This window comes from Onthophagus taurus, chromosome 8 (genome assembly GCF_036711975.1).
Source record: "Onthophagus taurus isolate NC chromosome 8, IU_Otau_3.0, whole genome shotgun sequence".
NCBI lineage: Eukaryota > Metazoa > Arthropoda > Insecta > Coleoptera > Scarabaeidae > Onthophagus > Onthophagus taurus.
Genome location: NC_091973.1, coordinates 3,663,488 through 3,679,533, shown reverse-complemented (window position 1 = coordinate 3,679,533; position 16,046 = coordinate 3,663,488). Strand labels below are relative to the sequence as shown.

Here is a 16,046-nt window from a genome sequence, read left to right as displayed (position 1 = left end):
AATAAATGTAGTGTTATGATAGAATAAAAAAGTTCTGAGCAAACAAACTTTCGGAACAGCCTGTATAGCATTGTTCCCGCGGACCGATCCAGCTCAAAAATTGCCTAAAGATTTTACGTGATATTAGTTTACACTGTACTAAATTTCAACGCTTCACCATAAATAGTGTTTAAGATATTTAGAAAAATGTGTTAAAATTTCCTAACTTGGATGGCCTGTATCTTTACAATTTGAGGACTTTTACTAATTTTTTTTTACATGAATCGTCATTACACCCTGTATACACCCTGTATACAGGATGATTCAAAAAACCGCTCAATAAAACATTATCTGCAATAAAAAGCCCTTTTTTAAATCGTCTACGCCATTACTAATTTGGTCAAACGGGCAGTATTTTCGTGTCAAATCATCAATTATCTATCAATTGGTCAGTGGGAAACACGGGTTTGTAGAAAATTTGTTAATCCAATCAAAAACTGTTGCTTTAATCAAAGTTTTGTGAGAGACCAATTGATAGATAATTGATGACGAAAATACAAAATTTATAAAAAGTTTTTTATTGCAGATAATTTTAAAGAAACTTTGACAACTTACATCTCGTTAAGGTGGCATTTGTAAGCCCATATACAGCGTGTTAATTAATTCCACGCCATCATTCCAAGTATGCAACCAATATCACAATGTTGATATTGCAATACGCAAATTGCGATATTGGTTGTATACTTGTAATGATGACATCGGGTACGATAATTAATTAACACACTGTATATTAAGACTAGAAGTCTGTTTTTTAGAATCACCCTGTATATATATAATTTCAAAGAACTAATTTATTTTTTTAATTTATTGCTAATTTAACAATTAAAAAACAGGTCGTTAAGCATTAGTGTTTCTAATAACAACCTACTCATATTTATGAAAAAAAAAATGATTGATCGAGGGTCAATAAACGGTTCAGGATTCTAAAAGTTTTAAGTCGTGAATAGAATGGATGTTTTTAGATTAGCAATTTTAAGCGGTTAATGTGATAAATCCTTATGAGGCATTTCGTGAGATATTTTTTGATCTTATTATTATAATTCTTTTTTTTGTTTCGTCTTAAGTCCGCGTCCGTCAATAAGACTTCTTCGAAACCAGTAGTGGTGGGGGTCAGTATTGACAGGACTAGTTTTATATAGGAGGCAAGTTTAAAAACTGGAGACTTAAGTCTTGGTCTTTATTCATCAAAAACCCTTTGGCATGATGGGGTTTTTAATTCGACTATTCGTTGTGTGTTGTTCCCTACATCTAATTAAGTGCTTAGAATCATCAAATTTAGATGACACCATCGTCGTTGAATGTACGTATTTTTTAAGTATTAATATAGTTTCCTTTTTTTTTCAAAAAGTTTATTGTTTAGAAATTTTTTTTTGAATTTTTTTTATTTAAATTTATTTTATTTGGTGAATCGCAATAATAGAACAATGAGAGATCGATAGCCAAATATTGAAATTACAATAACGGTATAGCCTACACACTCGGTGACTTTGAATAAGATCAGGTCATGTGCAGAATTTTTACTTTGTCTTTTGTCCGCCCATAACAACACTTCGAAGGTCACCCCGTGCGTTCACCTTTTCTTTCTGGATTGAATCGTCCTTTTGGCATTGCAAAAGGTGACCATATCAAAACAAGTTTAATTAAGTTTATTTGCACAAAACAAAATTACAAAATTAGATTTATTTTATTTCTTTCATTTTCTAGCTGAAGCCTACAATAGGCAAACTCGCCAAATATTTTTAAACGCCATTCCAATCATTTTGCAACAACCCGTTTTCGAAGATTTATCAAAATCGCCTTGTTTCACGAAAGATGATGAAGCAGGGTTATGCATGTCCTTTAGGCAATGTTATCCAACTACGGAAGAACCAAACTTTCAAAATTGGTTGTTAAGCGTTCAAAATACTTGCGAATATCGCACGGCGCAAGGCAGAAAAGTAAGTAATTAAAAAAAAATTAACAATTAAAAATTTTCTTTTAGCTTGTAGGGGTTTGTTGCACTGGTCTTTCTTCGCAATCAAATTCGATCCCTTTCCAAATCCTTAATGATTCTTCTGTAGTTGAAAAACAATTTATTCACGGAGGATGGCCACCTCCGTTACCAACCCACCCCCCTTCCGTTACAATTCCTCCTCTTCCAACTCATCCCCCAACCACTTACCCTCAATGGACAACTTCAACTCTCAAACCACCAAATTGGCCACCCCAAACTACCAAACCACCAAATTGGCCTCCCCAAACTACTAAACCACCAAATTGGCCTCCCCAAACCACCAAACCAGTTTGGCCACCAAATCCTACTCCGGCAAAACCCACTCCTCCAACAACAAGTTATTCTGAGTGTGGAATGAAGAATGGGGATCAAAATAGAATTGTTGGTGGACATAATGCTGATATAAACGCATGGCCGTGGATGGCTGCTTTATTTAATAATGGAAGACAATTTTGTGGGGGTTCATTAATCGATAATATTCACATTTTATCAGCTGCCCATTGCGTGGCGCAGTAAGTCTAACAAAAAATTAATTAATTTTCATATTTATTGTAATATTACAGTATGAGTTCTTGGGATGTTGCTCGTTTAACGGTTAGATTAGGCGACCACAACATCCATTCAAACTACGAAATTCAGCATGTTGAGAAACGTGTAAAAAGGGTGGTGAGACATCGAGGATTTGACTCAAGAACTTTAGTAAATAAAAAATGCGTTTTAAAACAATTTTTATTTATTAATTTTTAATTTTTTTAGTACAACGACGTCGCTGTTTTAACGATGGATTCTCCAGTAACATTTTCAAAGCAAATTCGTCCAATTTGCCTTCCAACTGCTTCGGATGGCACAACTGGACGAGCGGGACAACGAGCAACCGTTATAGGTTGGGGAAGTTTAAGAGAAACCGGACCTCAACCATCCATTTTGCAAGAAGTTGACATTCCAATTTGGAGTAATACTGAATGTAGAATTAAATACGGCCCCGCTGCTCCTGGTGGTATTACCGAGCATATGTTATGTGCTGGGCAAATCGATAAAGATTCTTGTAGTGTAAGTTTTGTAACATTTTATATTAATCAAAATTAATTTTGTTATTTATAGGGAGATAGTGGAGGTCCGTTAATGATAAATTCTGGAAAATGGACACAAGCTGGTGTTGTATCCTGGGGAATTGGTTGCGGAAAGGGACAATATCCCGGAGTTTATAGTAGAGTGGAAAGTTTTCTTCCATGGATTCAAAAGAATTTGAAAGATTCTTAAATCGTTTTTTGAACACGGATTTTATTTACTTCATTTTATTTATGTTTCCTATGAATGTTTAACTTGAATATTAAATCGATTTGTCTAATAAAAGCTGAAATATATAATTGTTTTTATTTGAATGAATAAAAAATCGCACAAAGACGTTACTATTTTGGTTGGGGGAGGGACGTTTCAAATCATTCGTAAAGTCTAATTAGGCGAAAACGTCAACAGTAAAGTGTAAATTTCGTCTCGTTAACACCCGTTTGGGGGCATTAATTTTCTAAGCAGCGATTTTGAGAGACGTGAACGCGTAATTTAATACAGTTCGGAATCGACAAACAAAGCCATATCGTTGTTTTTAGTGAAGTGGGCGTCACTCCTATTTATTTCTAACAACTACCAGAGGACGACTCTCGGTATCAATTGACCGAAAACTTTTTTGTCGAAGCCAAAAATAAAACAAATTTTTTTAACGATTTTTATTTAATCTCATCTAAATTCATTTCGATTTATAAACGCATGCATACTTTATCAATATCATAAAAAAGGAAAACAAACATATACAAATTTTAAGAGTCAAACACCTCCAATTAAGTAGATTATAATTATGATAATAATAATAATAATATAATACTGATACATTTAAAAATAAATATCGTTTGAAGAAAGGTGGGCTATTTTCCTCTTATTTTATTTTTTATTCGCCGCTCACTGTATATATACAAGGCCTGTAGTTAAGGTGAGACTCGGTAGGGCCATGTGTTAGACCGGAGCGGCACGAAAATAGATATATTATATACAGTTTGAGGAAATATCTACAAATTAAATGACTCTAAAGATATACTTCCACGTTATAAAGATATTTACATCCCCCTTTTCATAGCGGCTGTTCTTGTTTCAACTCCAACGCCCACACGTGTTGTGGCCAACCTGTACGCCCTTTTGCCCTTCTTATTGTGCTGATCATATCTTCCTGTTTACATAAAAAGAAAAAAGCATCACAACAAAAAAACAAACGTAAACATAACTCATCCTACAAAAAAACTTTTCAACGGAAATCTCATCATCGACAACAAGAAAAAATATGCACAAGTTCATTTTACATCCTCTTACTACATAACAAAAATGTTTATGTTTCAACTTTAAAGAAGATATTTCATTTCATTTTTATACTCAACATCTTCATCTTTTATTTTTTATTTTTTTAATATCACTGTACCCAATATTATTGTTTTTACAGTCATATTTTTTATTATATAATAATAAATTAATTTTTTTTATTTTAATTTTTCATTAAATTATATAAAAAATTTTAAACAACTTTACATTCATCATATTTCCACATTTTTTGACTTGAGATTGTGGCTCATTAATATATAATTAATTAAACACTAGACTTAGAACTAGAAACATTCGGGTTTAGCCGCACGTCTCTCAAGACGGCTAAACCCGAATGATTCTAGTTCTAGATCTTGTGTCAGTTCTAGTAATGGTGTTAATATAAAACTAGAACTAACACAAAACCGAGAACTAGAAACATTCGGATTTAGCCGCACGTCTCTCAAGACGGCTAAATCCGAATGATTCTAGTTCTAGGTCTTGTGTTAGTTCTAGTATTACACTATGACTATCACTAGAACTATCACAAGACCTAGAACTAGAAACATTCGGATTTAGCCGCACGTCTCTCAAGACGGCTAAACGCGAATGATACTAGTTCTAGGTCTTGTGTTAGTTATAGTATTGCCCTAGCACTATCACTGGAATTAACACAAGACCTAGAACTAGAATCATTCGGGTTTAGCCGCACGTCTCTCAAGACGGCTAAATCCGAATGATTCTAGTTCTAGCTCTTGTGTTAGTTTTAGTATTACACTAAGACTATCACTAGAACTATCACAAGACCTAGAACTAGAATCATTCGGATTTAGCCGCACGTCTCTCAAGACGGCTAAACCCGAATAATTCTAGTTCTAGATCTTGTGTTAGTTCTAGTATTACACTAGGACTATCACTAGAACTATCACAATACCTAGAACTAGAAACATTCGGATTTAGCCGCACGTCTCTCAAGACGGCTAAATCCGAATGATTCTAGTTCTAGGTCTTGTGTTATTTCCAGTAATAGTGCTAGGGCAATACTAGAACTATCACAAGACCTAGAACTAGAAACATTCGGATTTAGCCGCACGTCTCTCAAGACGGCTAAATCCGAATGATTCTAGTTCTAGGTCTTGTGTTAGTTCTAGTATTACACTATGACTATCACTAGAACTACCACAAGACCTAGAACTAGAATCATTCGGGTTTAGCCGCACGTCTCTCAAGACGGCTAAATCCGAATGATTCTAGTTCTAGGTCTTGTGTTATTTCCAGTAATAGTGCTAGGGCAATACTAGAACTATCACAAGACCTAGAACTAGAATCATTCGGATTTAGCCGCACGTCTCTCAAGACGGCTAAATCCGAATGATTCTAGTTCTAGGTCTTGTGTTAGTTCTAGTATTACACTATGACTATCACTAGAACTACCACAAGACCTAGAACTAGAATCATTCGGGTTTAGCCGCACGTCTCTCAAGACGGCTAAATCCGAATGATTCTAGTTCTAGGTCTTGTGTTATTTCCAGTAATAGTGCTAGGGCAATACTAGAACTATCACAAGACCTAGAACTAGAATCATTCGGATTTAGCCGCACGTCTCTCAAGACGGCTAAATCCGAATGATTCTAGTTCTAGGTCTTGTGTTAGTTCTAGTATTACACTATGACTATCACTAGAACTACCACAAGACCTAGAACTAGAATCATTCGGGTTTAGCCGCACGTCTCTCAAGACGGCTAAATCCGAATGATTCTAGTTCTAGCTCTTGTGTTAGTTTTAGTATTACACTAAGACTATCACTACAACAATCACAAGACCTAGAACTAGAATCATTCGGGTTTAGCCGCACGTCTCTCAAGACGGCTAAACCCGAATGATTCTAGTTCTAGGTCTTGTGTCAGTTCTAGTGATAGTGTTAATGTAAAACTAGAACTAACACAAGACCTAGAACTAGAAACATTCGGATTTAGCCGCACGTCTCTCAAGACGACTAAATCCGAATGATTCTAGTTCTAGGTCTTGTGTTAGTTCTAGTATTGCACTAGGACTATCACTAGAACTAACACAAGACCTAGAACTAGAAACATTCGGGTTTAGCCGCACGTCTCTCAAGACGGCTAAACCCGAATGATTCTAGTTCTAGGTCTTGTGTCAGTTCTAGTGATAGTGTTAATGTAAAACTAGAACTAACACTAGACCTAGAACTAGAAACATTCGGATTTAGCCGCACGTCTCTCAAGACGGCTAAACCCGAATGATTCTAGTTCTAGGTCTTGTGTTAGTTCTAGTATTGCACTAGGACTATCACTAAAACTAACACAAAACCTAGAACTAGAAACATTCGGGTTTAGCCACACGTCTCTCAAGACGGCTAAATCCGAATGATTCTAGTTCTAGGTCTTGTGTCAATTCTAGTGTTAGTTCTAATTTTAGTTTAATAAAAATATGCCACATATTGATCTCTTATATTAACTAGCGCCACCTACCACTGTCACTAGAACTAATATTAGACCTAGAACTAGAAACATTCAGACATGTTGCATTTTATGTGGGACAAAATATAGAAATATATTTTTGTATATTTAATTTTAAGTGAAATTCACTGTATATTAATATTAATATTATTAATATATATATATATATATAAATTTTAGATCATAGATATAATTTCCACCCCCTTATGATAATTAAATTTATCCCCTAATTTAATAATGTAGATATGTTTTGACACTATCCGTAGCGATGTAGATAATAAAAGGGGGATGAAAATCGAATTAGAATCCTCTAATTGACCGCGGCGCAATCGCGTTGAGTATATTTTCTTGTACGTTACACGAACCAGAAGGCCCCCTTTGCAGATTAAATAAGATGAAAAAAATGAACTTACCGAAGTGTCGCTTTTCGGGGAAATCTGTCCTGATGTGCACTCGTTGACTTGGATGTGTGATGAATTTGTTGATTTTCGCCCGTGTGTTGTTAACTCCGCCCGGAAACCCCCCGCTGGATCGTCTGTTTCTAATACTTCGGTTAAATAAGAAATGTATGAAGTTGCTAGTCTTAAAGTTTTAATCTAAAAAATTATTTTTATCGTAAAAATTTTAATTTTTCTTGTTGATTGATTCACCTTGGATAATTTGGTATCAGCAGGAACATTTGGTATACAATCTCTTAAATCTGCATAGGCATTATTAATACTTTGAGTTCGACGTCGTTCTTTCTTATTAGCAGTATTTCTTCTTTTTACAACTCGAATATACGGCGTTCTTAAACGATCCATATCGTTATCTTGGGACATTACATTATAGGTTTGTTTAAATTTTGAGTGACAATCGTTTTGAGAATAAGTTATGGGTGTGTATATTTGATAAGGTCCAACAACTGGACTTTCAATTGGACCGCTTGGCGATGGCGAATCCGAACGTGGACTACTCGACCAAAAATTTGATTCTTCACTAGGACCAATATTAGATCCGTCTAAAAACAAAATTTAATATAAACATTCAAAAAATTAATGTCAATCTCTTTCTGTTTTGAAATTAATCCAACATTTAGTCCTTGTCATAAATTGTTTATTGTTCCAAGTTGTAAGTCCTACCCTAGTAAGTACACAGTTGGCGAGCAAGTGTTCGTCATTCACGGGGATTATATCATACATACATATTATACATATATATCTATGTATGTGAGCGACGTTTTTTGATAAGCTTCTACAAGTGGCACTCGGAATAAAAACGTCTACGGCGACATCTTGACTACACGGACCGTGCAGTAAATAAACACTGAGCGTAGAGTAAACAATTCTTGTCCACTGGAGTTAATATTGTCTGTTTTAGATAATTTAAGACAAGATATTACACTTCATAGACAAACTGAAAGATTTATTTTCATATTAAGTAAATCAAATTAATTCAAATTTTACATCATTTAAGTACATTGATTATATATCTTGAAAATTATTAGGTTTATATATATAAATAGACGATTTAAGAAGAATTTTGATAATTGTCTAAAAATACTAAAAACTTTAAAAAATCATATCTGCCAAAATTTTTGAAGTAAAGCAATGATTTATATTTTAAATTAAAGTTGAAAGATGATATTTTATGAAGTGATTAAAATAATATTGGGTTTTATTGATAAAATTTTTTGAAAAAAAGTGTTGTGAAAAAAGTTGTAAATATGTCAAAATAAAAAAATAAAAAATCACCTTTCAAGTATTTTTGGGAGTTAAGAAACGATTTATATCTTAAATTGAAGTTAAAAGTTCTTATTTTATGGTAGCATGACTCAACATTGAGGTTGATAATAAAAATAAGTCGATTAAAAATCTAAATGAAGAAAGTTGATGAAATATGTTATTTTGATAATTGCCTAAAAATACAAAAAACTTTAAAAAATCATATCTGCCAAAATTTTGTAAGTAAAGCAATGATTTATATTTTAAATTAAAGTTGAAAGATGATATTTGATGATGCGATTAAAATAATATCGGGTTTTATTGATAAATTTTTTTGAAAAAAAGTGTTGTGAAAAAAGTTGTAAATATGTCAAAATAAAAAATCACCTATCAAGTATTTTTGGGAGTTAAGAAACGATTTATATCTTAAATTGAAGTTAAAAGTTCTTATTTTATGGTAGTATGACTCAACATTGGGGTTGATAACAAAAATAAGGAGATTAAAAACCTAAATGAAGAAGTTGATGAAATATGTTATTTTGATAATTGCCTAAAAACTTTAAAAAATCATATCTGCCAAAATTTTTGAAGTAAAGCAATGATTTATATTTTAAATTAAAGTTGAAAGATGATATTTTATGATGTGATTAAAATAATATCAGGTTTTATTGATAAAATTTTTTGAAAAAAAGTGTTGTGAAAAAAGTTGTAAATATGTCAAAATAAAAAAATAAAAAATCACCTTTCAAGTATTTTTGGGAGTTAAGAAACGATTTATATCTTAAATTGAAGTTAAAAGTTCTTATTTTATGGTAGCATGATTCAACATTGGGGTTGATAACAAAAATAAGTCGATTAAAAATCTAAATGAAGAAGTTGATGAAATATGTTATTTTGATAATTGCCTAAAAACTTTAAAAAATCATATCTGCCAAAATTTTTAAAGTAAAGCAATGATTTATATTTTAAATTAAAGTTGAAAGATGATATTTTATGATATGATTAAAATAATATTAGGTTTTATTGATAAAATTTTTTGAAAAAAAGTGTTGTGAAAAAAGTTGTAAATATGTCAAAATAAAAAAATAAAAAATCACCTTTCAAGTATTTTTGGGAGTTAAGAAACGATTTATATCTTAAATTGAAGTTAAAAGTTCTTATTTTATGGTAGCATGACTCAACATTGGGGTTGATAACAAAAATAAGGCGATTAAAAACCTAAATGAAGAAGTTGATGAAGTATGTTATTTTGATAATTGCCTAAAAATACTAAAAACTTTAAAAAATCATATCTGCCAAAATTTTTGAAGTAAAGGAATGATTTATATTTTAAATTAAAGTTGAAAGGTGATATTTTATGATGTAATTAAAATAATACCGGGTTGTATTGATAAAATTTTTTGAAGAAAGGTGTGAAAAAAGTTGTAAATATGTCAAAATAAAAAATCACCTTTCAAGTAATTTTGGGAGTTAAGAAACGATTTATATCTTAAATTGAAGTTAAAAGTTCTTATTTTATGGTAGCATGACTCAACATTGGGGTTGATAACAAAAATAAGGCGATTAAAAACCTAAACGAAGAAGTTGATGAAATATGTTATTTTGATAATTGCCTAAAAATACTGAAAACTTTAAAAAATCATATCTGCCAAAATTTTTGAAGTAAAGCAATGATTTATATTTTAAATTAAAGTTGAAAGGTGATATTTTATGATGTGATTAAAATAATATTGGGTTTTATTAATAAATTTTCTTAAAAAAAAAAATATTGACAAAAAAGATATAAACATGTCAAAATAAAAAATTACCTTGCAACTATTTTTGGGAGTTAAGACACGATATATGTTAAATTGAAGCCAAAAATTCTTATTTTATGCCTATACTAAAAAATTTGATGAAAAATGTAACCAAAAACTTAAAAAAATCATTCCTACCACAATTTTTAAGTCAACGATTTCTATTCTAAATTAAAGCTAAAGTATAATATTTTATGATGTGATTAAAAAAATATTAGGTTTGATGCATAAAATTTCTAGAAAAATAATATTACGAATAAAATTGTAAATGTGTCAAAATTAAAAATCACCTTGAAAATATTTTTGGGAATTATGTCTTAAAGTTTTGCTGCAAAATGTTTTTAGAAAAAATTGTGATCTAAAAGGCAAAAACTATTTCTGTGGAATTTGATGTCTAAAATATTCAAAATGCTGTGATTACAAAAAATTTTACCACAATTTTGTTGCAAAAAAAGTTAAGGGATTGAATTCCAATTTTTTTGGAGAACTTACCTGTAACAAATCCAGAGTGTCCAAACATAGTTTGAGGTGGTCCATAGCTGGAATAATGATACACATCTTGTCCATCGTTTCCATTCGCGAAGGACATCGTTGGACTTGGCTTATAACGTTTCTTTTTTTTTAAATCGTGTCAAAATCGGCTTCCGTTTCAAGCCCGGACGGAGACTGAACCGAAAACTGGGATATGCGCACTGAACGCTAGATCCTATGGGATACTTCAGGAGGACGTGGATTGGACGGTTATTTCTGATCCTTATTGCAAACCCTTAGTCCTGTAGGCGGCTCCTATTCCAAGCCACTCCTTCTTTTTCCATCGGATTATGTTTTGTATTACAACAAACAAATCAATATTTAATCTTTATTCGAGATATATGTTAATTTTAAAATTAAAAGAATTTTATGTTAATTTGTTTTGCACGAAAATAATAAAGGAAGAAAACTATATGGGAGGTATTTTTAATAGGGTAAAGTGGATGTTTTTTTTTGCTTTTTTTTGACAAAGTGGGTACATTGAAAATTATTAGGGGCGACACGAGGGGCCTAACGACACGGGATGGTACTTTTGCTGGACCGTACAAGTTTACCCTGGCGCCAGCCAATGCATTTACGCACTTTCTCGTGTGCACTATATTTTACTCCACTTGAAACGCTAGATAAAGAGGACCGTTTAAAGGCGTTTAAAGTGCCTAAGTAATTTTATATAGGGAACAAGAATTCGACCATTCCTTTATTTTTTATCATCAATATTTTTATCTTAAAAATAATTCTTTTAACTTTATTATTTTTCTTTTTTGATATAATTTGATGTTCAAATTTAATCCGATTAACGCACCAAAAATCAATAACATAATTACAATTAAAATTACGAATTACTATCTCTTTGATTTTTTTAACCCTTAGTAAAGCATCCGGTTTTGTTTTAGATCCTTTTGTTTGGAAATGGCAGGCGTATTTCGAGAAAAACCACATGGCCGCAGTAATCAACCTAAGTGGAGAACACGAGTGCACCTGAGCAAGAAAGAAAAGAGTCAAATAAAACGCGATTTTAAACAACGCTAAATTTATTTATTCCAACCCAATTCGAAGGTTTAATTTTAAACGAAGCGAATACACCCACCTTTATTTTTAACAATCGAATTAAATAAACACCTACTTTAATAAAAATTAAAATCATTAAAAAAATTTATTATTTAAACAAAACAAATTTGAAGATTTTGTTAAAATTTAACAAATTTAACAATTTAAAATTTGAAAATTTAAGCGACATCTTATCACAAAACACTTAACTTTGTAGATGTATATTTGATACATAGATGGCTCCACTAGTTATATATACAAATTTAAAAAAAATCATATTTAAAATTAAAGCTAAAAGATGATATTTTGTGATGAGATAAAAAACATTAGGGTTGATTCACAAAATTTTGCGAAAAATAGAAAATAGACAATTATTTCTGGGAGATATAAAATCGTTATAAAACACTAAACCTTGTAGTTGTACTTTTGGTACATAGATGGCACTACTTATTATCCTTTTAATTCAAAATAATATATACATATACATACAGTGTGTTAATTAATTATCGTACCCGACGTCATCATTGCAAGTATGCAACCAATATCACAGTATTGGTTAACACAGTGTATATATAAGGAAGAATCATTGGCTACTTTAAATATTATGAATAATATTTAGGGCGGCCGACGTCTTCGAAGTCGGCCGAGATTATTTCTTATGCCACAAAAAATTCTTCGGAATTATTTCTTATATCAGGAACAATATTTGGGGCAGCCGACGTTTTGGAAGTCAAACAAAGGCAGAAGTAATCTCAGCCGACTTCGAAGATGTCGGCTGCCTCAACTATTTTTCAAGATGTATGAAATAATCTCGGCCGACTTCGAAGACATCGGCCGCCCCAAGTTTCATGACCAATACTTAGAGCGTTGTATATACAAATTTAAAAAAATCATGTTTAACGCAATTTTTTAAGAAAACTAACAATTCATATCATAAATTAAAGCTAAAAGATGATATTTTGTGATGAGATTAAAAAACATTAGGGTTGATTCACAAAATTTTGCGAAAAATAGAAAATAGACAATTATTTTTGGGAGATATAAAATCGTTATAAAACACTAAACCTTGTAGTTGTACTTTTGGTACATAGATGGCACTACTTATTATCCGTTTAATTCAAAATAATATATACATATACATACAGCGTGTTAATTAATTATCGTACCCGACGTCATCATTGCAAGTATGCAACCAATATCACAGTATTGGTTAACCCAGTGTATATATAAGGAAGAATCATCGGCTGCTTTAAATATCATGAATAATACATAGGGCGGCCGACGTCTTCGAAGTCGGCCGAGATTATTTCTTATGCCACAAAAAATTCTTGGGGATTATTTCTTATATCAGGAACAATATTTGGGGCAGCCGACGTTTTGGAAGTCAAACAAAGACAGAAGTAATCTCAGCCGACTTGGAAGATGTCGGCTGCCTCAACTATTTTTCAAGATATATGAAATAATCTCGGCCGACTTCGAAGACGTCGGCCGCCCCAAGTTTCATGACCAATACTTAGAGCGTTATATATACAAATTTAAAAAAATCATGTTTAACGCAATTTTTTAAGAAAACTAACAATTCATATCATAAATTAAAGCTAAAAGATGATATTTTGTGATGAGATTAAAAAATATTAGGGTTGATTCACAAAATTTTGCGAAAAATACAAAATAGACAATTATTTTTGGGAGGTATAAAATCGTTATAAAACACTAAACCTTGTAGTTGTACTTTTGGTACATAGATGGCACTACTTATTATCCGTTTAATTCAAAATAATATATACATATACATACAGCCTGTTAATTAATTATCGTACCCGACGTCATCAATGCAAGTATGCAACCAATATCACAGTATTGGTTGACACAGTGTACATATAAGGAAAAATCATCGGCTGCTTCAAATATCATGAATAATACTTAGGGCGGCCGAGATTATTTCTTATGCCACAAAAAATTCTTGGGGATTATTTCTTATATCAGGAACAATATTTGGGGCAGCCGACGTTTTGGAAGTCAAACAAAGGCAGAAGTAATCTCAGCCGACTTCGAAGATGTCGGCTGCCTCAACTATTTTTCAAGATATATGAAATAATCTCGGCCGACGTCGAAGACGTCGGCCGCCCCAAGTTTCATGACCAATACTTAGAGCGTTATATATACAAATTTAAAAAAATCATGTTTAACGCAATTTAAAAAAAAAACTAACAATTCATATTATAAATTAAAGCTAAAAGATGATATTTTGTGATGAGATTAAAAAATATTAGGGTTGATTCACAAAATTTTGCGAAAAATACAAAATAGACAATTATTTCTGGGAGGTATAAAATCGTTATAAAACACTAAACCTTGTAGTTGTACTTTTGGTACATAGATGGCACTACTTATTATCCGTTTAATTCAAAATAATATATACATATACATACAGCGTGTTAATTAATTATCGTACCCGACGTCATCATTGCAAGTATGCAACCAATATCACAGTATTGGTTAACCCAGTGTATATATAAGGAAGAATCATCGGCTGCTTTAAATATTATGAATAATACATAGGGCGGCCGACGTCTTCGAAGTCGGCCGAGATTATTTCTTATGCCACAAAAAATTCTTGGGGATTATTTCTTATATCAGGAACAATATTTGGGGCAGTCGACGTTTTGGAAGTCAAACAAAGGCAGTAGTAATCTCAGCCGACTTCGAAGATGTCGGCTGCCTCAACGATTTTTCAAGATATATGAAATAATCTCGGCCGACTTCGAAGACGTCGGCCGCCCCAAGTTTCATGACCAATACTTAGAGCGTTATATATACAAATTTAAAAAAATCATGTTTAACGCAATTTTTTAAGAAAACTAACAATTCATATCATAAATTAAAGCTAAAAGATGATATTTTGTGATGAGATTAAAAAATATTAGGGTTGATTCACAAAATTTTGCGAAAAATACAAAATAGACAATTATTTCTGGGAGGTATAAAATCGTTATAAAACACTAAACCTTGTAGTTGTACTTTTGATACATAGATGGCACTACTTATTATCCGTTTAATTCAAAATAATATATACATATACATACAGTGTGTTAATTAATTATCGTACCCGACGTCATTATTGCAAGTATGCAACCAATATCACAGTATTGGTTAACACAGTGTATATATAAGGAAGAATCATTGGCTGCTTTAAATATCATGAATAATACTTAGGGCGGCCGACGTCTTCGAAATCGGCCGAGATTATTTCTTATGCCACAAAAAAATCTTGGGGATTATTTCTTATATCAGGAACAATATTTGGGGCAGCCGACGTCTTGGAAGTCAAACAAAGGCAGAAGTAATCTCAGCCGACTTCGAAGATGTCGGCTGCCTCAACCATTTTTCAAGATATATGAAATAATCTCGGCCGACTTCGAAGACGTCGGCCGCCCCAAGTTTTTCAATTTTTTAAGAAAACTAACAATTCATATTATAAATTAAAGCTAAAAGACGATATTTTGTGATGAGATTAAAAAATATTAGGTTGATTCACAAAATTTTGCGAAAAATAGAAAATAGAAAATTATTTTTGGGAGATATAAAATCGTTATAAAACACTAAACCTTGTAGTTGTACTTTTGGTACATAGATGACACTACTTATTATCCGTTTAATTCAAAATAATATATACATATACATACAGTGTGTTAATTGATTATCGTACCCGACGTCATCATTGCAAGTATGCAACCAATATCACAGTATTGGTTAACACAGTGTATATATAAGGAAGAATCATCGGCTGCTTTAAATATCATGAATAATACATAGGGCGGCCGACGTCTTCGAAGTCGGCCGAGATTATTTCTTATGCCACAAAAAATTTTTGGGGATTATTTCTTATATCAGGAACAATATTTGGGGCAGCCGACGTTTTGGAAGTCAAACAAAGGCAGAAGTAATCTCGGCCGACTTCGAAGACGTCGGCCGCCCCAAGTTTCATGACCAATACTTAGAGCGTTATATATACAAATTTAAAAAAATCATGTTTAACGCAATCTTTTAAGAAAACTAACAATTCATATCATAAATTAAAGCTAAAAGATGATATTTTGTGATGAGATTAAAA

At 32.0% G+C, this 16,046-nt stretch overlaps 2 protein-coding genes across 3 annotated transcripts; one reads left to right on the top strand and one right to left on the bottom strand.

Annotated features, from left to right (window-relative positions):
* The first annotated feature begins 1,156 nt into the window (after window positions 1–1,156).
* On the top strand, window positions 1,157–3,399 carry LOC111425287 (proclotting enzyme-like). The gene is made up of 6 exons (XM_023059225.2): window positions 1,157–1,339; window positions 1,744–1,976; window positions 2,021–2,544; window positions 2,596–2,731; window positions 2,789–3,082; window positions 3,134–3,399. The coding sequence occupies exons 1-6, from the start codon at window positions 1,240–1,242 to the stop codon at window positions 3,290–3,292; spliced, it is 1,446 nt and encodes a 481-aa protein (XP_022914993.1). The 5' UTR covers window positions 1,157–1,239; the 3' UTR covers window positions 3,293–3,399.
* Window positions 3,400–3,748: 349 nt separating this feature from the next.
* On the bottom strand, window positions 3,749–11,030 carry LOC111425299 (heart- and neural crest derivatives-expressed protein 1-like). 2 transcript variants are annotated; one of them, XM_071198441.1, is made up of 5 exons: window positions 10,847–11,030; window positions 7,506–7,855; window positions 7,269–7,451; window positions 4,145–4,250; window positions 3,749–4,092 (listed from the first exon to the last, which is right to left on the bottom strand). In XM_071198441.1, the coding sequence occupies exons 1-4, from the start codon at window positions 10,941–10,943 to the stop codon at window positions 4,155–4,157; spliced, it is 726 nt and encodes a 241-aa protein (XP_071054542.1). In that variant the 5' UTR covers window positions 10,944–11,030; the 3' UTR covers window positions 3,749–4,092; window positions 4,145–4,154. The 2 variants fall into 2 exon arrangements, with proteins under 2 accessions (XP_071054542.1, XP_022915011.1); XM_023059243.2 differs by having other exon boundaries at window positions 3,750–4,250; window positions 10,847–11,029.
* Window positions 11,031–16,046: the final 5,016 nt, after the last annotated feature.